Below are 23,844 nucleotides of genomic sequence, written 5' to 3'. Positions count from 1 at the left end.
GTGACCGCATTTAAAAATTCATCGAACTCAAAGAAATTCATTTTATTAAAAAAGTACATTTTTCCGTTAACATATCGTATTGCACCTAATAATTTATGTGCAGGAACGCCTGGAAATCGTTCCGATATCAAGCCGACACTATTTATTTTATTAGAACACGGATTAATGTTTACAAATTTATTATGATCGAGAAATAATATCACATCACCAGAATAAGTCATTAATGCTGAACGAATTGGTGATGAAATGTTAAACATTTTTTCTACAGTTATCGGGTTATTATTTTTACTTGATAATGTTAATTGAGGTAATTTTACGATATAAATTTGATTTTTTACAATAATCATTACTTTTTCTTCATTATTTGAAGGCAATTGAAATATTACAGAAATTTCCTTAAAATCCAATGGAAGAAATTTCAACCAATCAGTAATTAACATTGGTTTCGTATATGAATTTTTTCCAATTTCGATTAACCATACCCATTTTTTGTAAAAAATATAAAAATGGTTTTTTACAATTAAAAACGTACTGATTTTTTTATTTAATTTACACAAATCCGGATATGTTTCATTTTGTCCTGAACTCGATGAAGATGAGCTGATACTAGTGGTAGCTGTAGTAGTAGTAGTTGTGGTTGTTGTTGTAGCAGTAGTTGGAAAAGTATTTTCATTCTTCTGGTTAATGCTTTTGGTAGTAGGCAAATATGTTCCATTTAAATTTTCAATTGCTCGTATATCATCAGTATCTAAAGATTTTTTACCATGTTGATAATAAGCATACATAATAGATGAATTTATATATGAATGTTGTAATCCTAAGGTATGTCCGATTTCGTGAAGAATAACAGACAAAAAATCTAAATCATTTTCGTTTGGGTTATCGTAAAAATTCCATCTTTCCGCTGAATCAATATGCACTTCCGATACATTTGAATGATTAGGATAATCAGCATGTGCTAAAACTCCTCCTTCTCCATCTAATTTACTAGAGCAGGGTCTTCGATGTATGAAATAAGAATGCACACCGTTGGCGAATGTAATAAAAATATTTGGAAATCTGCTGAAATTCTCTTCGATAAACTTAAAATTGGTATTTTGCTCCCAAATTTGAAATGCTTCACGAATAATTTTTTTAATTTTTTCATCTCTCATATATGCACGCCACGTGAGGTTCATGTGATGCCATATTTTATCTTTCTTTACATTAAAATCCGATAAGGTATCCGGTATACCACAACGAGGACGTTCGATAAATTTTAATGTTTCGTTATCAATCTCTCCAGTCGAATTTAAGCTGTAGAATTCTTGAAATTCAAATAAAGCAGATCTTATTTTTTCGTAATTATTTTCTAATAATGATAAGGAGTCTGATGATGATAATGATGATGATGATTCGTCAGTACTATCACCGAAAAGATACCCATATTTATACAAATAATGAACTACAATTTTCTTTTCATCTTCACTATTACTGTTGAGATAATTCCCATAAATTATCATGCGATTTAAACATAACCACAAAACTAATAACAAAGTCGTTTTCATCATTATTTATTCGTAAAGATGAAGTGTTTAACTAAGAAAAAAATCGTAGTTACGTCTTTATATATCTATATTGAAATCAAATACATATGTATTTATAATTACATAGTACAAACATATTTATCATTACAATAGAAGCTGTAGGCACCTATGTATTACTACAATTCATATTGTACAATTTGATTTCTATTTAATTTATTGTATGTAAATGTAAGTAAGCCTGAAAGTAGTACGATTAGAGACATTTCAATAATCGATATAACTAACAAGAAATCATTGTAATGTTTGCATTTTGCTAATTTTACTTTTTCATCAAATTCATTAAAAATATTATTTACAACATTATTCCATACAGATGAAAAATTCATTGACGGTTCTGATGGTTTTATTATTGAAATTGAAGACGTAGTTATTGGTACTTCCGCTGACTGTGATAATTGTGTTGGTGGAATAAATAACGAATTTGATAATTTAATCCAATCAGAATCGAAATAAGATCGATTTTGAAAAACAAATCTTAATTTATAAAATATTGTTCGATTTGATGATGTCATCATACTCGTTATTGTTGGTGACATCGTCGTCGTCGTCTCGGTTGCCGATATCGATGAATCGTAATCGAAATTATTTTCTTCATCTTGAAAAATTGAAAGTTGAAAATCTCGCCCCATATTTTTCATCATCATCCAATTATCAGGCCATGTATCGTTAAAATTATCACTAATGGAGATATAACATTCAATTATATCCGAAGTACGTTGTACATGTAGAATGTTGTTAATTAATACAACAAATAATACATATATATTCATCATCTTCTTATTGTGTTTTATGATGTTGTTGTTGATGATGATGATGATGATGATGATGATGATGGTTTCGTTTGATGTCAATACACCTGGGGCAATTTTCTAAAGAGGGTGGTGGTCCGTCAATTACATCGACGTTCTCGTTGTAGTCGTTGTCACAATAGTAATGTTCCAAACAGGGTAAATGATTTTTGATATCGGAATCTTCTTTAAAAATTGCTGGTAACTGGTTGTAAATTTGAAATAAATCAATCGAAGATAAATTAATCAATTGAAATTTAATTTTATCCAGTAGATAAATTTTGGTTTCTTCAAAATACAAAATTTCTTGTAATAACTTTTTCTGTCTAATCACTTCACTACAACGATTACTGCTGCTGCTGCTGCTGCTGCTGCTGCTGCTACCGTTATTGCTACTACTGCTAGTATCACTACTGTTATTGTTCATAGCAACACACACACAAATAATTTGATTTAATTTGATTTATGGAAGATCATTTATATAACATTTCTCCCTCTTTTTTACTATCAGTTTTCATATAAAGATTATTATTTTTACCATTTTTGATGACAATAAATATTATACAATATGTATTTGAATAAAAATTTTGGTACAAAAAAATCTTGATCTTATTTCAAAGGTTGCAACTCTCAAATATATGAGCTGTCACACTATTTTTCATCATAAATTTTGGATCAGTCTCATTACGTATGCGAAAAAGAGATAGAGCATTGTCGAAAGAGGAAACTATATGAAAGATCATATTAAGACAAAAATCAGTCAGTGTTTCTACGTATAGAATGAATAAAGTGTCGAAGAGTGTTTCTGAAAATGGATCAATTTTGTTGTGAAGATGCAATCAAAATTTCAATAAGTAACATTGAGAATGATGCGTATTGTTCGTTTTCCGATTTTCTTCAAAAAATAATGATAACATCATCATCATCAACAACAACAACAACAACAACAACAACAACATCACCATCAACACCAACATCGAGAAAAGTGTCATCTATAAATTTTATATCGATCTTATTCTTACGTGCAACAGATACATCGATAAAAAAATTTCATTTTATAGTGTAATGAGTGAAATAAAAAAAATACATCTTTTGTATAATAAACTAAAAGTGATTATTCCCCCCATCAAATGGAGATTTAAAACCAAATGCAAAAAATGTAAAAAGAAAAAGAAGACCATCAATTTACTGCGACGACTCCCGTAAGAATGATGGTGATTAAATTAGATCTTATTAGGTATGTAGTAGGAATAAATTTAGACCAATCATAATCATTATCAATAGGTACTTTATTTGTCATCTAGAAGAAAAAGAAGTTAGTTGTTAGCTAGCTAGCTAGCTGATAATATTGATGTGTTGGTGATTTCCTCAGCTCTCTACGAAATAATTAATAATGAAGATTATCGTGTGTGACATCCAAGGATTTTGTATTCCTGAATTTATTCCGAAAGAGCTTACACTGTTCGACGGAAAACAGATCAGCCATTACTTTTTCAAGTCTCCAATACCGTACCAATCACTTGATCCAGAATCGCGTCGACAAGTCAACTATTTAGAAAAATCGCATCACATGATACGATACACTTCAGGAATAATTCCATACCAAGAAATCGACAACATTTTAGGATATCATTTCGATTCCGAACATGGTGAGCGGGTCGATGTGATCTACGTTAAAGGAAGAATGAATGTAATTTTCTTAAAAGACTACTTCAAATATCACACCGACACCATTACATGGTCTCCTGAAATTATTAATATAGAAAAAGACGTCAACACCACAATTCAATGCATCGAGAAATTTCCAAAGGCCATTCCGTTCTGCATGTATCATGAATATGCTTCAGGAAATAAAAAACTATGTATTTGTAGCGCCAATAATGCACATTATTTATATAATTGGATATGTAATAATAAAATTTATAAGAAATAAAATTTGTGTTTCGAACACTTTTGTCACCTTCTACAAGCTTAATTAATACAAATTCATAATTAAAATGATAAAATTAGAAATATCAACGTTTGCGGTGAATGCAATATGCTTTCGTATCTGCAGGAAAACCACTTGCGGCTTCAATATCAACCTTAAGAATCGATTCGAAAGTCACTAACTTGGTTGATTGCACTTTAAAAATAATATTTAAATTACTACAACTACTCTGTACCTTGGAATTCAAATCATAGAGCTCCTTTAACCCTCTGGTCCCCTTTTTGTTGTTTCTTAAACAAATTTTAAATTACGTCGTAATTAATCTGACATCTGTTATAGCCAACTGGCATTGTGATTTTGTGAAGATTTTTGTTGGAAAAGCATTCCCGAAGTATCTTTTACCTTTCTGAGGGTAAATTGAGGTCTCTCGAACCCGATTTTTTCATTCGCAGACATGCAATTTTGAATCGTCTGGAAGTGGATGGCAACTTGATTCAATTTTATTTCTAACTCTCTCAATCGACAAATTCGTTAAAATATCAGCAGGATCAAATTCATACATGCCACAGTCGAGGAAGTTGAAGCACAAAAATAGAGGTAATAATATCAATGTCTTGATTTTAACACTAACATCTATATTAACATCATTTACCGCATAAAGATTGATTTAACACAATTTATTCGTTAGATTCGAATTTAAATTCAAATTATGAAATGTAGAAAAATCGTATTCTGAACAGGCTATTTACGACGACTCCTTACCTAAAAACGCCAAACACGCTTTTCATATATGTAATTAGTTAAGTAATTCTTTATTGCTTATATTGCACGCCCTTTATTTTGAATAATAAATAAAACTTTATACTTTTATTTAATTTTATTTGTATATAATATATTTACAAAGCAATAAATTGAAAAGAAGGCTTCCTTTTCCGTGGTCTTCCACGCCTTCGAATTGTCTCAGGATACTGTGAAGATATTCAAAAATAAATTCCTTGAATTGAAAATATATGAAAAAAGGAACTCACCTTATGGTAAATATGTAGGCCCCATGTATTGTTTATACAACCTACACTGCCTAGTTCACACCCTGATATATTGAGAATTTCAGCATCTTCAGGGAGTTTTTCAAGAGACACCAAGACAAACTGATAAAGATAGGTTAAAATAAAACATAAATATATTATATAAAGATCATAAACTTACAAATTTAAGATTAGGCCATCGGTTTCTAATAATTGATTTGACTTCTTCTCTTGTTTGCGTATTCATTTTGAATACTTGTAAATTACGGAAGTTCAATTGGATTTATATTTGCACGCACCACCCACTCACACACCTCTTATCGAATTCAAAATTTGCGCTAAAAATATGACATCTACTAATGTTGATCGATTTGCAGATTCCTGCATACATTAGACGATCTGCAGAATTTTTTTTTTTCATTAATTTATTATTATATAGGTACTCGATCGCTATAATAGTGTCATTGCCCCATACACTTTTTACATATTTCCAGAAAATTTTTTAATCGATAATACAGATTTCTACCACACCACGATGGATAGATGGCGTGCACTCCACCATTTTTAAATATCCCGCTACAGAAAATCGTACATACGACCCACCAAAAGTCTCATAAAAAATACAAGCAGCGACTGAAAATCTCAAACACCTTGTTTATACCCTGCGAACTATTTTAAATTTTTGTCTTGTTTGAAAACATCTAGTTTGGTCTGTTATCAATGTTTGCGGTTATTCCGAGAAACGCGGAAATCAGACCAAATGACCACACCCAAATAACGAACTATTTTACATGTTTTTTCCGAGAAATTATAATATTTTTTTCCGAGAAATTGCAATTTTTTCCGAGAACCGCACTCAAATTTTTTTGAATTTTTTGCTCTCTCTCTAGCGCCCTCTATGATTGTCACCCAAACCGTCACCGCCATCTTGATCCTCTACCAGCTGTCACAATTAAAGACGCCATCTTGAACGATCAAATGTCAAATTTACAGCCATCTGTCAATTCAAATTTCCCGCCGCCAGCTGTCAAATTTCCACCGCCATCTGTCAAATTTTTAAATTTCCCGCCGTTTAGCCGCGCACGCGCAAATTGAACTGTTTATCGGCTCGCGGCGCCTCCAACCGGCTACACATTTCAATTTCCCGCCACCAGCTGTCAAATTCGCACCGCCATGTGTCAAATTTTTAAATCACCCGCCACCTGATTGGCAGATGACCAGCAATACGCCGGAAGAGCCGCCGACACCATCTGTGCGCCTGATTGGTAGATGACCAGCAATACATCACCGGACGGGCGCTCGAGATTACGACTTCCGGTCTAGAACCGGCTTTGTTACACTACTATGATCTTAATTCGCGAATTTTACAAATTACGGTTTTGGTCACGTAGCCCCCGAAATCAGATACCTCCCGAACACATGTGGTTTCGCTCTGTCCGCGCGGTCTTTTAACCACTTATCTGGTTATCTCATTATCCCCTAGATTATGCTTGCCAAAGCGTGGGACTTTTTCTCCTTTAAAGTTGGCCAATTAATTGGTGCACTTTGATCACGTTACTTTTCCAATGGTACCGGACGAATTTTCACGGGTTAATTTTGATTGGGCGGCCCCCGGCGCTGTCAGTACTACATGTTCCAAACATTTAGTTTTATTAATTTAATTTCCTTTTTAAATAATCCTAATTTCGATGTCAGTTAATCGTGGTTACGTCATCTAACGTTCCTGTAACCAAATTTTACTCGGATTGTCTTTATTTCCAGGGAAGCAGGCAAAACGATTTAAATTTCTTTGTTTGAATAGAAGCGGGCTGTTTGTCGATTTATCACAACTAAAAAGGGCCACTGTAGCAAACGTTTTCAAGGACTCAGTTCTCGGGAATCTTTAACACGGTTAATAAGTGGATGGCAAATTTATGGTGCTCGACCCGCACCTCCCCCAACACGTGTGGCGTCGGCGGTGGGAACCGTGTTCACCCTACATTCCGATACCGGGTACATAGATTTTAATTCGTTTCGTACAATTTTTTTATTTGAACGCGAGTGCGGTAATTTCTTCTTTTTCCTACGTCGTACCTGTAATCGTCTATTTATTTGGGGCGCTCACCACAGTACTTGTTGACAGTTCATTTTCCAATAAATACTGTGAAGGATAAAGCATGTTTAAAAAGGCGGTTCTTCAATGAAACCACGCATCGCGGTCTATCTAGTAGGTTTTTTGACTTTAGATCGACAGCATTGTTCCTATTTTTCGATTTTTTTTAGCCACAATTACCGCCCATTACATTGCTGATTTTAGTCAAAAATCTCCTAGCTTCTGTTAGTTCCCAAAATAGATTGAAAGGATAATGTATCATCCAAAAAAATAATATGATGAGTAAAAACATGCTTTCCACACAAATTGAAAAGAATTGGCCAACCTCTAAAAGAAAATGTTTAACAACCTTTGTTTGGTCAGAATCTGCGATGTTTGCACAAATTGTTTTCTTCTTCATTCCATAATATCATCGAAGTTGAACACCAAAAATCGTATTCCAAAAAGTTGTTCAAACTCTCATTATGTTGCTGATGTCTAATGATCTCCATCTTTCTCTGTTACCTTCCATAAGAGATTGTGGCACACCAAACATCTTCCAAAATGTTGTGCGTCAATTAAACCACAGTGAGGTGTTCCTGATGAAAAAAAAGTTTGACTTCAGAATGATAGCATCGATATTGTAAAAGAAAATACCTCAGAACAGAATATTACAACACAGAAGACACATCTTCACGTCATTGATGATGTTTTCCACAAAAACTGAAGTAAATTGTACCACTTCTGAAACCAATCGTTCACTTGCAATTGCAAGTGTTTTTCCATTGTCTTTTTTAAGGTCCTTTCATAGCCCGCCCAATCATCTTCATTTGTTCGTCTCAATTTGCGAAGCCTCCACCAGTCCCAGAATTGCAATGACCGGAAGGGTCCCATCGTGCTGTTCTTCAAAGTATTGCAACAAAAGCGAGAGCAAAAATCGGTAGAAAGTTTTGTTATTCGCAATTGAACCTCTATCGATGCTTTCCACAAAAATCTTCCGTAATCTTGAATAAAAAACCCCACAGCGAAGTGTTGCTGAAGAGAAGAAGGTTTTACTTCAGATTGACAACACAAAAGAAAATACTTTAAAAAGGGCACCACAACACAGGAGATCTCTGTGCTTCTCTGCAACTTTCCAAAAGGGGTGGTGAAGTTTAAGTCTTATTCCAAAAAGTTGTTCAAACTCCCATTATGTTGCTGATATCTAAAGATCTCCATGTTTCTCTGCTTTCCAAAGAGGATTGTGAATCATAAATATAATCCAAAAGTTCTCCAATCAAACCGCAAGCGAGGAGTTTCCGAAAGGTTGACTTCACAATGACAGCCTTGACAATGCAAACGAAAATACCTCAAAACAGATCATTACAACGATCGCTACGTTTCTCTGCAACTTTTCAAAAGAAGTTGTCAAGTATAATTGTGATTCCTAAAGTTGTTCAAACTTCCATTATGTTGCTGATGTCTAAAGATCTCCATGTTTTTCTGTTACCTTCCATAAGAGTTTGTGACGCATAAAACATCTTCAAAAATGTTGTTCGTCATTGAAACCACGCAGTGCGGTGTTTCTGATGGGAAAAAAGTTTGACTTCAGAATGAGAGCATTAATAAAGTGAAATAAAATACCTCTCTCAGAACAGATTGTTACAACGATTGTTCCGTTGTCTTTCAAGGCTCTTTCAGCAACCACCCGATGATCTTTTTCGTTTGGTCGTCACAATCTGCGGTACCTCCACCAATCCCAGAATTGCAAACAATGGAAGGAAATTTTGATGCGAAAAGATCGTTAAGGATTAGATAATGGCCTAATTAATGGCAAAGAGAAAAAACGCAACCTCATAACCTCACAAAAAATGACATTTCAAGTTCGATTTGCTTAGGCAACACGTGAAACACACTCAGTGTTGCCAATCTTAGAGAGTGAGTTGGTCGTTTCATCGGTGCCAAATGAAACGTCGGCAATTAAGATAACCTCATATCTTGACTGTCGATGAATAAAAAATTTTAATGGGGGAATCGCATCTGTCTGTTCTGCTGGTAAGGGGGCTGTTAACCTCAAATGCCTTTCGTTTCATTCGTCCATTTCCATTTGCCCTTCTCTTCTCAACACGTGTCTGCTTCACTTCAATGAAGGCTGTTCAAATTCTCATTTTGTTGTGTGGTTAAAGATCTTCATCAAGTTTTTCTACTATTTGAAACTACACAGTTAGGTGTTTTAACCTCACAAAAAAAACGTCGTTTCGAGTTTGAATTGCATAGGCAGCACATAAAACACAAAATTTGAGCAATGCCAACTGTCACTGGTTCGAATTTTTTTTTATGCGATGGGTTTTCGATCCACTGAACGTGGCGGGAGCTCATTGGCCGAAGCACGACACCGGCGCCACCAACGTCCATCCGTTGTGACATTTCATGATTTTGCTTCACGTTAAAATCGACGGGGTCGACGTAAAGTTGGAACGGAAAAAAATTGATAACGTAGCCCCAAAGACAATTTAAGAAATAAAAAAAGTCAACTGGCACCGGAAAACGATTTCCTCTATCGATAAAACCACCCCTCAATCATCATCCACGCGCTATCCAAAAGAAAGGCTGTCCCCCATGCAAAACTCGGAACTCTCAACTATCTAAGCGAGAGAGCCTGCTCACGTTTTAGTAAGTATTAACTTGGTGGACCTCGGAAATCTGTGGATCTCCCTTTTTTCGTAGACCTCGCTTTTCCGTGGCGTTGGATATTAACTTGTGATTGGTTATTTGTTATACTATAAAACAAAGAAGGCCACGGAAAAGTTAGGTCTACGAAAAAAGCGAGATCCACAAATTTCCGAGGTCCACCTAGTTAATTGTATTTGGCCATTTAACATTTAGCAAAGAAAGTTGTAGGATAACTTATTTTTTTGTGTTCTTCGATATTTGAAACTGATAAAAATAATTATGTTCCTGATGAAAAAAAAGTTTGACTTCAGAATCGATATTGTAAAAGAAAATACCTCAGAACAGAATATTACAACACAGAAGACACAACTTCACGTGATTGATGATGGTTTCCACAAAAACTGAAGTAAATTGTCCCACTTCTGAAACAAATCGTTCACTTGCAATTGCAAGTGTTGTTCCATTGTCTTTTTTAAGGTCCTTTCATAGTCCGCCCAATCATCTTCGTTTGTTCGTCACAATTTGCGAAGCCTCCACCAGTCCCAGAATTGCAATGACCGGAAGGGTCCCATCGTGCTGTTCTTCAAAGTATTGCAACAAAAGCGAGAGCAAAAATCGGTAGAAAGTTTTGTTATTCGCAATTGAACCTCTATCGATGCTTTCCACAAAAATCTTCCGTAATCTTGAATAAAAAACCCCACAGCGAAGTGTTGCTGAAGAGAAGAAGGTTTTACTTCAGATTGACAACACAAAAGAAAATACTTTAAAAAGGGCACCACAACACAGGAGATCTCTGTGCTTCTCTGCAACTTTCCAAAAGGGGTGGTAAAGTTTAAGTCTTATTCCAAAAAGTTGTTCAAACTCCCATTATGTTGCTGATATCTAAAGATCTCCATGTTTCTCTGCTTTCCAAAGAGGATTGTGAATCATAAATATAATCCAAAAGTTCTCCAATCAAACCGCAAGCGAGGAGTTTCCGAAAGGTTGACTTCACAATGACAGCCTTGACAATGCAAACGAAAATACCTCAAAACAGATCATTACAACACAAACGATCTCTACGTTTCTCTGCAACATTCCAAAAGAGGTTGTAATTCCTAAAGTTGTTCAAACTCCCATTATGTTGCTGATGTCTAAAGATCTCCATGTTTTTCTGTTACCTTCCATAAGAGTTTGTGACGCATAAAACATCTTCAAAAATGTTGTTCGTCATTGAAACCACGCAGTGCGGTGTTTCTGATGGGAAAAAAAGTTTGACTTCAGAATGACAGCATTAATAATGTGAAAGAAAATACGTCACTCAGAACAGATTGTTACAACGACTGTTCCGTTGTCTTTCAAGGCTCTTTTATCAACCACCTGATGATCTTTTTCGTTTGGTCGTCACAATCTGCGGACCTCCATCAATCCCAGAATTGCAAACAATGGAAGGAAATTTTGATGCGAAAAGATCGTTAAGGATTAGATAATGGCCTAATTAATGGCAAAGAAAAAACACAACCTCATAACCTCACAAAAAATGACATTTCAAGTTCGATTTGCTTAGGCAGCACGTGAAACACACTCAGTGTTGCCAACCTTAGAGCGTGAGTTGGTCGTTTCATCGGTGTCAACTGAAACATCGGCAATTAACATAACCTCACATCTTGACTGTCGATGAATAAAGGATTTTAATGTGGGAATCGCATCTGTCTGTTCTGCTGAAAAGGGGGCTCTTAACCTCAAAAACGTGGATTTTCATGTTTGTCTTCTTTCGTTTCATTCGTTCATTTCCATTTGTCCTTCTGTTCTCAACACGTGTCTGCTTCACTTCAATGAAGGTTGTTCAAATTCTCATTTTGTTGTGATATTTAAAGATCTTCAAGTTTTTCTACTATTTGAAACTACACAGTTTGGTGTTTTAACCTCACAAAAACGTTTCGAGTTTAGATTACATAGGCAGCACGTAAAACACAAAATTTGAGCAATGCCAACTGTCACTGGATCGATTTTTTTTTTTAATGCGATGGGTTTTTGATCCACTGAACGTGGCGGAAGCTCATTGGTCGAATCACGACACCAGCGCCACCAACGTCGAAATATCAATGTCAATCGTCGGACGAAAAACGTTTTTTTGATTTTGAAAATCGTGCCTTTTGGAGAGCGAAAATGTGCGCGAGTAAAGTGTCCAGGGGCGCGGCGGATCGTGAAAAGTGTCGAAAATCCCCAAAAACAGTTGCACATGACATAACAATATCTTCAAGCAGAAAACCGGTGGAAAACGTAAACATATGACAGCAGCGCCACCAACATGAAGTAGAAATGTCAATTGTCGAAAGACCAAAGGTTTTTTAAAAATCGAGAAAACGGCCCCTGAAGCGCCCAAAGACTCGAAACCTCGCGCATTAGTTAGGGGAAAGGGTCCTCTATCCGAAAATCGAGAAAAAAAACGCCTCGATCTTTTCGGTTCGAAGGAGGAGCGCCCAAAGCGAAAAACTCGGACCTCTCAACTATCGAAGCGAGAGAGCCTGCTCAAGATTTAGTAAGTGTTAATTAATGATTGTCTTTAAAATGTGATTAACCGACACTTCACATAACAGAATCAAAAGGAACAAACCCAACGGAGGGTGAGTTTTTATTTGATCTCTCGATACATACAGGTGTCCGGAAAGTCGCGCACCACTGTGATACTGTATCATAATGCCATAGATCACCGGAAAAATGTTAAAAAAATCATGTCTTCAATTTTTCGAGTTTTGATGGATTAAAGAAAAAAGTTTAATGCCAAAATTAACGATGTTTGCAGCCAAAGCCCGAATTTGACAACTGTTGCGAAATTCCCTAAATTTTGAAATGTGTTTGTTTTGTTTAAACATGCGCAAAATAAAAAAAAATAGCGTATGATAGCTCGTTTACACTGTATTTTGTTGCACTTACTACTTTAGGACACTCCTCGCTGCGTTCGTCGTCAGACCCGAGCCGTCTATATGTGCAATGCGTGAAAGGCGGCAGGACGGCCACATAACCGGTTTATTACAAAAATATTCAAAACAAAAGAATTAAAATGCCCAAACAAAATAACCGTTCAAATTAAAGATATATTTCTGATTGTTTTTATTCATGGCCTTAATTTGGAGTATATCTAGAACTACCCTACGATCAATTTCGTTGCAAACTGCCATAAAAGACATTCCTTCCTATTATATTTCGTTACTCTTATTTACGGAAAGTGGCGCACCGCTTTGAAAGGGGGTAATTGGGTGGTTCCCTAGAGTACCAAAAAGAGTTAAAAAAAATTACACTCTGTTTTCGCAATATGATCAAAATAAAATTAGAAAAATAACAACATTGCTGAACTGCGACAATAGAGGGGCCCTACTTTTGTCTAAAAATTCGGTTCATTACGCTTGGTCCAAGCACATAGATATCAAACATCACTTTATCCGAGATGTTCTGAAGGAAGAGATCGTGAAACTAGAACATCACTTCAATCCGAGAAGATGCCAGCTGACATTTTTACTAAGGGTTTGCCAAAGGAAAAACACCAAAGATGTCTCAAGTCGTTTTTCTTCCTTGCGTGACGCTCCATTCGAGGGGGAGTGTTAAAATTGGCGCCACCAAATTTGGCGACTGGAGCGACACTTCTCAGTGTCCAGAAGAATAAACATCCAATTAGTCTGGAATAGTCTGTCGCGAGCTTTCAACTCTCAAATCCCTTTTTATTCACATTATTACTTAATAATAAACTGTTTCTTAATCTTATCGTTTGATTACCGATTCCACGTTCCCGCAACATTAGATTATGAAACAAAGAAGGCAAGTTTTACAAAATTTTGCGCGCCATCTAGTTAATTGTATTTTGTCATTTAACATTTAGCAAAGAAAGTTTTAAAATAACTTCATACTCTGGTGGACACTGAATCTTGGACAGAATTATCATTTAATTGTCATAATTTCTAAACCGGGTTTTACGGAGGACGTTCGTTCATAACCAAACTTTTAATTTTTGACTCAATTGTCATTTTGACATTTTAGCAATAATAAAACGACTCAGCTCAAAAACTCTTCGCCCATGACCAAGTGTAGCGCAAAACCAATTCTCGTTATTGGTTATTGGTGGTATATCGCAGAAAAACGTTTACAAAATTTGTTTGGTTTTCGTATTAAGGCGAGTGCCAAGACATTTTTCTTATGGAGAATCCCATGTAAAGTATCGTCTAAATATTTCGCTTATTTTTTCATGTATCAGTTTCGTTCTTATTCTCAACTGCTTGTATTCATATTTTCTTCTAAAACTAAGAATCAAACATTGGAAAAAACATTTAATTTAAAAGTTAAAGGACTTGAAAATTCGATAATTTAGGGGTAGTTTTACGAATAGAAGTTTATGTCCGATTTTTGTGAATTTTTAAACTTAGAATTAGTAAAGAATACTTTCAAAATCACTTTCCCGCTAAATTTAAATCGATATCATTAAAATTGGTCTAGTTATGAGTGAGATAAACTAAAAATTTTTCAATCGAAGCTCTGAGCTTTGCAGATAATTTACGACTATGGTGATTTATAACCGAACCCTCATTTGCGGTTTCTTGACCAGCTTTGGAAGTTGTAAATCAAGGGATTTCTTCTAAAATTTTTACCTGCTTGTTTCGCACAGAGGATAATAAAATGGTTACAATTAGAAGAGCGTTATTAAAAGTGCTAATAAGTACAAGCACATCGAAGTTTCATAATGCTTGATGTATGAAATTATAGAAACAACTATGTAGTATGAAAATTCATTTAATTTATAGTCATGTTTTCAACTAAAGTCTTTCAATGACACACGAATTAATTTCTCGACTACTTCACGGTGTTGGACGTAAAATTTAGAAAATTAAATTTAATAAAATAGTAATTTATTATTATTTTTCTTATTACATATTTTATTATTTATGTTTATTTTTTTCTTATTTCACTAGAATTTAAAAGTTCATCAATGAATAAAAAATGTTGAATGAAACAAAATTGTTTTGAATGGTATGACTCTATGGAGCGACCTGACCGGATGCAATTTACCTGATGTTTGCAATATTGGATTAGAGTTTATCTAAGAAACTGACCGGAGTTTTACTAGGTGATGACAATTTCTTTCATTTTGCCGCCGGCCGGTTCAACTTTTACTGAAAAACCCACTAAATCTTGTTCCTTTGAGAACAATATAAATTTTTTTTGAGAGAATAAAAAGGTTGATTTCTGGTAACTAGAAAAAAATGGAACATACATTGTAAATTCAAATCATAATTGGTATTACCAAATCCAAGGGCAGTTAAGAATAACACGAAAAAAAATGTGTATTCTGGGTGTTTGGTTTGGACAAGAAAGTGATATGAAATATGAATATATTTATGAAGACACAACTTTTTGGAAAAAAAAATGGAACCAAAATTGATTAAGTTTTATTTTGATCACATATTGCTGGAATTAATTGACTCTAGGAAACAAATATTGTCTATTCCGATCCGCCTTCATTGAGTTTGTATTACCTATGTGTTAGTTAATTGTCAATATTGTAAATAAGTACCTATTATGTAAATACCACTTTTCTTATAAATACTTACTAACATGTACATATACACATTATTATGCTATGTATTTTGTATCTTCATACCAAATACGTATCTATTTGAAAATAAATAAAATTAAACATAAAACAGGTAAGTTTAGTTTTTTTAGAAAATTTCTGTTTGGCATTCTAATATTAAATAATACTTTAATCTATTTATTATTTGACTAGTTAAATTATTTTTTGAACAACGTACTAATGTACTTACAATTTTAAAATAAAATTTTTTGATTCATATTATTTTACCCATGAAAAAGTATTTCTACCAGACAGAGGCAAAATAAGCATTTATCATTTTACAATCACTTTACGATAGCACAGTAAGGGGTGTTGTAAACAGAGGTACCGCTTGACAACCTTCCCGATGTGACAGCTCAGCTCGAATTCTGACCAGCGACGAGTCTTGGCACTCGCCTTAAGGCTCTAGGCTACGCATATACCCGGTATATGGCTTACGATTTTTCGTTTTTGAAGCGCATTTTGGACTTTAAAAAATCGCTCGACCTCTGTATGTATGCGTCTCAGGTAGAGCTATGGAGGTGACATCTTCGAATTTTGAAAAAGTGAAAAATTTGACTTTAATTATTTAAAAACTGAAATTCCCATTTTTCGTTTTTAAGGAATATGAAGCAACATACGAAGTTTAAAAAAATACCAACATGTGGAGAATTAAAACCTCTATGGAGGTGACATTTTTGTTTTTGTCATTATGCTACAATTTTGAAGTTATTAATAAAAAAACAAATCAAAAATAGGCAACCAACAGTACAACTAACTCAAATCATCTTCTTCAAATCTCATAATTTACGACCGCTCACTAGGGGGTCACTGACGTTACGCCCAATTGTAATAAACTGCTATCGGGTAAAAACAGGTAAAGACCCAACTGGCCGCTCGCGGCAACAAACATCGAAGACACTTGTAGCAAGTGTATTGAGAATTAATATTTTTGTATCTTTGATACAGGGTCCGGCAATATTTGTGGTCACCATCAAAATTGTTTTAGAGGTAAAATTTTAATAATTTACATACGCTAATAGATAGTCGAAGAAGCTCTAGGAGATGACGCAAAAACTTGTTCTTTATTACCGATAGTTTTGGCGTCGCGACTATTCCTAATATTTTTCATAACCAAATCTTGATGTTGACAAAAATGATCAAAAACTGCTGACGCGCATTTGGATAGTAATGCTTACCATCATCAGAACGATGATTAAACTGCATTTTTTGACGAAATTTGTTGTTTGAGAATACATTGTATTTTATCAAGAACCGCTTTGCAATTTGCTTCCTACTTTTTTGGTTAACTGATGTACTTACATGATTTTTTGAACCGTTTGCCATTGTAAATTAAAATAATTAAAAACAAATAATAATCTAATCTAAAGAACAAAAATTGGCCATCAACGATAAACACTCTCTCTCTCTCTCTCTGTAATAAACAGCAAGTTTGATAAAAAACTCTAGAAATTTAAAAAAGTACATTGATTTACAAGTCGAGGAATTTACAAGTCGAGGACAGTCAAAAACAAGTATACAAAGATTGCAAGAATTTAAATATTTTTTTCAAGATTTTTATTTATGTTTTCCGAAACACATTTTTAGTTGCTTTTGGATGATTTGAAGTTTTGGGTTTTACAATCTTTTCTTGAAATGAAAATTATGGTGTTACCTTCGACATTTTTCAAAACAAAACGTCTTATTGGTAACGTATAAAATCCACCGGTAGCAAGTAATGATTAGCTTATTAGAGACGAGGATTTTTATGTAAAATTCGTGCAAGTAAAGACACAAGTGGATACAGGTTTTTAAAAAAATAGTTTTCTGCATAATAACATTAAACGCCAATTTTGCTTTTTCTGAGTGGTTCTGGCTTAAAAAATATTAACCAAATATTAACCAATATAGAAACATAGAAATGATAATTTAAAATGTTAAAATTGTTAAAAATCAATTGGGGAAGTATTTCTATTGAGTAGCGGGATGTATTATTATGAAGAATTAATTTTTAAATCACAGAAAACAACAGAGTAAAAAAGGCCCTCATGTGTCAGGTAAAAGGTTTGGTTACAAAAAAAAATGCGTTTTTCTCAAATAAAAATAATAAAATAATAAGTAATTTTAAAATTTCCCCGGCGACCAGTGAGGAAAAATTTTGGAACACATTTACGAAAATTACATTTTCAATTAAAAAAACTTTCTTCCATTACGTACTATGGGAACTGCAATTTGGCGGATTTTATACATACATTTTTCATTAATTAAAAAAAAAATTACTCCCATAAAATTTTGGCCTACTAGAACCAGAAATTTGACGGACTCAAAACGCAGAGAAACTCAAATCCTAATATTTTTAACTCATCTTTCGTCCAACAAGAATTTATTGTTCCAACCGCTGAGTTTCTTAGGAAATGTGCAGGTCAAGCGCCCGTTTCCATAAAGTTTATGATCCGCTCATTACCAAATCCTCGGTAATCCCTTTTGGCAGCTGTCAATCAAAGGTGTTGTTAAAGTTGCATACTTTTCAAACACGAAATTTTCGGACAGGCTCGTAGACCCTTAAATAAGTGCCGAGACAAAAAAAACCGCTACCGTACATGTTGTGTGTACAAAAAATCAGACCCTTTTGAGATGTTTATGACTGTGTCTCTCGACTTAATGGTTATGGTTTTGTCCCCACGAAACCGACGTACGGCGAGGTTCCAGAAAACACAGGACTCGTACCCAGAGTTTTAAAAATTTATTTTGAGAAAACCAAACGGCCAAAGAGGACGAAAACCGGCCAGTTTGTTAGTTTGGAAACTTGTCGATTTTTATAGCGCGGCAAAAGGAGCGAAAAAGGTACGGTTCGGACGTGAGAATTTCTTTAAATTGGCATCTTGTCGAAATCGAACATCTCAACTTCAGAGAGAGGCTCACCCAGCGCGTTTTAGTATAGAGTTAATTGGGGTACTCACTACACAAAAGGTCTAAACCACCGCATTAGCTTATTCTTAAATCTTGTTATTTATGACCGGCCTCGGCAAAATTGACCACCGGGTCGTCACTATTTGAAGGTGGTAGTGAGAAGGGACAATGTTAAGAAAACACGTAGACATTTTAAATCATGGTTTATTTGAAGGTAAATTTTCTTCTCCTTTCTCTTCAGTTTCTTTGTCATCATTGTCATCATTATGAAGATTTCTGGAAAACTTTGATATTTTATAGTAGGCAGCATTTACCATGGCGTACCTGACTTTTAGAGTCGAATATTATCTTATTGCACTCATAATGTGGAGGGTGTAAACAGGCTATTGTGTCCGAAAATTAAAATTTACGACATCTTCAAGTAGGTAGAAAAATGTGGATCCGTACCTCTTCTAGGTATTAGCGCGGGGGCTCAAGATGATTGTTGATCCCTTCACCGTGTTTTTTTTTTAATTACGTTGATAAGCTTTTAATTTTTGTTTATTAATTTAAATTTTAAATAAGTTAAAAAAATCGAGGGCTATCAAGTTTTCAAACTTTTACAATGAGAACGAAAAAATTAGCATCATTTTAATGTTGGAACGTGTATTTTACATAATTATAAAGAATTTTCGAATCACTTTTTGACATGGCAATGTAAAGCAACCTTTATTGTCATTGTGACTGACATACAAAGGTAATTTCTGACACTTGCTGTGCCGTTTATAAATTTTTAGGTTATAAAGACAAAGGATAGTGTACAATTTTTAAACATCAATCAATTTGATGTGCGAAATTTAATATCAACAATATGTTTCTGAATTTGCGAAATAAATTATAAACATTCGTTTCCTTCTCATTGTTTTTTCCCAGAACGGTACCATTTGCACCCGTATTTGACATACGCAAAATTAAATTTCTATCGCAATCCAATTTTGCTGTTTAATTAATCCACAATTAGGTACTTTCCAGAATCTTTTGTAAGAAGTCTGTTTAACTATTTGTTCTTAATTCTTTAATGTTTAGAAAAACTGGGGACTTTAAGTCAAACATTGAAATGTCGTTAAACTAAAAGGTTTTTTTAAACAATCTATTTGGAGTGGTAATATGTATAAAGACGACCGGTAAGCATGAAAAATCATTTTGATGTGAACTGTTTGATGAATTTTGTTCACTTTGTTTTCTTTACAACCTATTTCATGATGTGGCAACCTTGGTTAGATCAATCTAATGAAGAAGTTTGAAAAATTGATGTCTCTCGGTTTTTTCAAATTATTAAACAAAAATTAAAAATTTAATAACGTTTTTAAAAGAAAACATTGAAGGGATCAATAATAATCATCTCGAGCTAATACCTGGAAGAGGCACGGGTTCACCTTTTTCTACCTACTTGAAGATGTTGTAAATTTTAATTTTCGGACAGAATAGCCTGTTTACATCCTCCACATTATGAGTGCAATAAGATAATATTCGACTCTAAAAGTCAGGTACGCCATGGTATAAACACTACTATAACAGTCCAGCAATGTTGTCATTTGTCTAATTTTATTTTGATCCTACTGAAAATCCCACAGAAAAATTTGCTGAATTTCAGAACTGATTTGCACGTAGGTACGTTTGTTTTTAAATGCTCTCAAAATGAATAAGAGAAACGAAATATAATAGGAAGGAATGTCTTTTATGGCAGTTTGCAACGAAATTGATCGAAGGGTAGTTCTAGATATACTACATATTAAAGCTATGAATAAAAACAGTCGGAAATATATCTTTAATTTAAACGGTTATTTTGTTTGGGCTTTTTAATTTTTTTGTTTTGAATATTTTTGTAATAAACCGGTTATGTGGCCGCCCCTAATGAGTGGCCGCCCGCGTGCCTTGCATGCGTTGCACATATAGACTGCTCGGGCCTGTCAATTCCTAAACCAAATCGGAATCAATCACAATATACTAAAGAACAACCAAACCAAATTGCGAATGATCCCCAATACAGTAACACAGCCGATGGAATCAAAACTACACCTCATACAAGAACTAATCAACGTAGCACACAGCAAAACGAATCTCCACTCCACACAGGAACATTCGGTGTCAACCTAGCCTTGAACAAAAGAGGTTTGTAGGCGTTGTGAACTACTTCGACTTGACGATAATTTTACCATTTACAAATATCAAAACCAAAACAATAAGAAAAAACGCAGATACAAAGATACAAAAATACACGAACGATGACACTATTAACGTCGCTCCTCTGGAGACAGACACGATAACAACTCATTATCAGACACATACACACGACCAGAATGGCTCCAGAAAGCAGATCATCCCCATAAAAATCTCTCTTGGCTATGATAGATGCTAATGGATAGTTGTGTTTCTCGTCTTCGGCTAATTGCTGTATTGTTTTGTATGATAAATATGGACGCAGAGCAGACGTTAATTCCATATGTTACAGTTTTCAGTTTGAATTCGCTGATTGGTTCAGATTGTAAAAATGTCCATACAATTCACTGATAATCTTGATCTGTGTCAGCTATCTGTATCTGCTAGTACATTTTCTCTATGTCGGCTTTAAACACTGCAGGATGTATTGATTACAATAAAGTCAAGGGAAGTTAGACGAACTTACAAGGAAATTAGCGTAGACACCAGGAAAAGTTGGGTGTATGCCATTTTTATGTAGTATTAACCTTTGACAAGTCACCATGTCATCAATTGAAATCACTAGAATATCAAGGGAAATCATTAGGACATCAGGGGCTAACCAAAAGAACTCAATTACTAGACAATCTGGAGAAGTCAGACGAAATCACAAGAAAATCATGGGAACTTAAATGAAACTACAAAAAAATCAGGGAAAGTTAGACGAAATTGCAAAAAAATCAGGAGAAGTTAAACGAAATCACAAAAATATCAGCAAGGAAATCAGGTGAACTCAGCTGAATGTCATTTTTGAGAAGCATTAAACCCTTGGGCAAGACCAATTTGAATAAATAAACGTCAACAAGCAGGTCTTGTCTAAATAATGGGCCCAAAAATTAAAATTATTATAGCTTATTTATAATTTCTCAAATCTGAAAATGTCATAAAGTTTTTTAACTCGGTCATTTTTTTGTATGTACATAAAAATGGTAGCGAAAATCACAAACACCCTGCTGCATGTATAAAAATTCTAATAAGGGAGAATATTGAAATGCAAAGTTTATTTGCGAATTAATTTATTCCTAGAAACCCACGCGTTTATAAAAATTTGCGAGATACTGCTGTTTTTTTCCTTCGTATGACGTGTAGCCCAACTGAGAGACTACACCGTGTGTGTCTTATATTTTTTTTATTGACAATAGAATTTGCAATAGGCTAAGAAACCATGATATATGGATTTTCCGCATACTGTTAAATTTTTGATTGGTTATTTAATTTGTTTTCTATTAAACATTTTATTCTTTTTTTTATTCTAAAATTGTGAGAAAATTTTACATTTTGTAATGCGTAATTAATTCTAAGAGTTTTAAAAATAGAAAAAAAAATTGAAGTTATGTTAAAACATTCTTTGCTGAATGTTAAATGACAAACTACAGTTAACGAGGTGGTCTCCGGAGTTCTACGGATTTCGCTGTTTTCGTAAACTTAGCTTTTCCGGGGTCTTCTTTGTTTCTTAGAATAACAAATAAGCGATACCAAATTAATATCCAACGCCACGAAAAATCAAGGTCCACAAAAAAAGCGAGATTCACGGAATTCCGAGGGCCACCTGGTAGTACATAATAACCGCATTATTTACTTTAACTGTAGCATGTATATAGCAAAAACATTTTCTTTTTTTTTTTACTAAAGTGTTTAGTGTTTGGTGTCAACATTCTTCGAAGAATGTCGACACTCATCAATTTTGTTGCCGTTTCACAACAATAATATTTCTGTATAACGTAATCAAAGAATGTCGACACTCATCAATTTTGTTGCTGTTTCACAACAACAATAATATTTCTGAATAACGTATTTGTTTATGTATTTTTTAAGGTAGTGGAGTTTGCAACGGCGATAGTGGTGGAGGACTTGTTTTTCCATCTGCCCAAAATCCAACAAAATTTACTATACAGGGGATAGTAAGTGTCAGCCCAAGACGTCTTGGTACATCATACTGTGATCCCAATTATTATACAGTTTTCACAAAAGTAGGAATTTATACTCAATGGATACGCGATACTCTACAAAGTTTAAACTCTGCTTCTAGATATTCTTAATTTTGTTAGAAATAATCAAAGACAATAAATGAACCATTTCAATATAAAATGATGTATCTGATAGCCAATAATTACAAAATAAAGATTTTATTTTAGGTTCTAAAACTGAATTTGCGAAAAAGTCATTAGATTTTAAATCACAAGTGTTTTACTAATTAATACTTATATCTATTTTTTTTTGTTGTGCCCCAACAATGGAAACATGAAACAATTAGTAATATCCGTGTGACATTAAGGGGATCTCGAACAAATTTCAATATAGAGTAAATTCAATGTATTTTTCCAAACACGATTACTCGATAACCATTTAAGCAAATTGCTGTCTGTTTTTTTGCATTTGAATCTGTTCAACGTGGACTATGTTAAACGTTATATATAATTTTTGTAAAGTGTATATTTAATGACTTTTTGATTAATTAAATACGAAAACTTGTCCGAAAGCGAAATAATTTTTAGCATTCCACATGCGTAGTCTACTTTTACATAAACTGATTTTTTTGATGTTAATAGTTTTCGTGAAATCGTGTTTCAAAAATTTCATATTCAAATCATGTTGTCGTTGTCTGGCAGTGACATCTTTTTTTCTCTGATACGGTCAGCAGCAAATGTATTGAGCTCATGGGCGGAATGGGTCGTAACGAGGTGCAGTAAACTCTCAGCGGGTGGTGTCCGTAATCTGCACCCTCATAAATCAAATTTGCGGGGCCTAAGAAATTTCGAATCTTTGTTGTTGAAAAACTGACCAGGGATATTTGTGAGGTTTTAATTTACACAGTCGTGAATTCATGAACGACGAATTTCGCAATTTCGACCAGCAAGATTTAATTGCTAAAATCTCACGATTTAGTTTTGTTTTTCTAAGGTGGATAAAAGGTTAAATGTAATGATTGATGAATCAATGTAAATAAAAAAGTCACAAGTTAAAGGAAACAAACAAAAAAATTAAACTTTATTGTAAGCAAAAGTTAAATAAAACAAATTAAAATAAGGCTCAGGTTATTTTACCCCCTGGCAATCCACCTCT

The 23,844-nt window shown here is 34.1% G+C and overlaps 1 protein-coding gene across 1 annotated transcript in view; it reads left to right on the top strand.

Moving 5' to 3' along the window:
* LOC148166008 (CLIP domain-containing serine protease B4-like) overlaps nucleotides 1-22,820 on the top strand; it is a 612,376-nt gene extending 589,556 nt beyond the window's left edge. Inside the window, exon 11 of the mRNA XM_088049497.1 lies at nucleotides 22,597-22,820. Within this exon, the coding sequence (XP_087905623.1) occupies nucleotides 22,597-22,820 (224 nt within the window). The remainder of the gene's footprint in view (nucleotides 1-22,596) is intronic.
* The last annotated feature ends 1,024 nt before the right edge of the window (nucleotides 22,821-23,844 follow it).

This window comes from Gnatocerus cornutus, unplaced genomic scaffold, assembly GCF_029298725.1.
Source record: "Gnatocerus cornutus isolate USDA-ARS CGAHR unplaced genomic scaffold, icGnaCorn1.1 ctg00000033.1, whole genome shotgun sequence".
Classification (NCBI taxonomy): domain Eukaryota; kingdom Metazoa; phylum Arthropoda; class Insecta; order Coleoptera; family Tenebrionidae; genus Gnatocerus; species Gnatocerus cornutus.
Note: the sequence above shows the minus strand (reverse complement) of the source record. Positions and strands in the feature narration are given on the sequence as shown.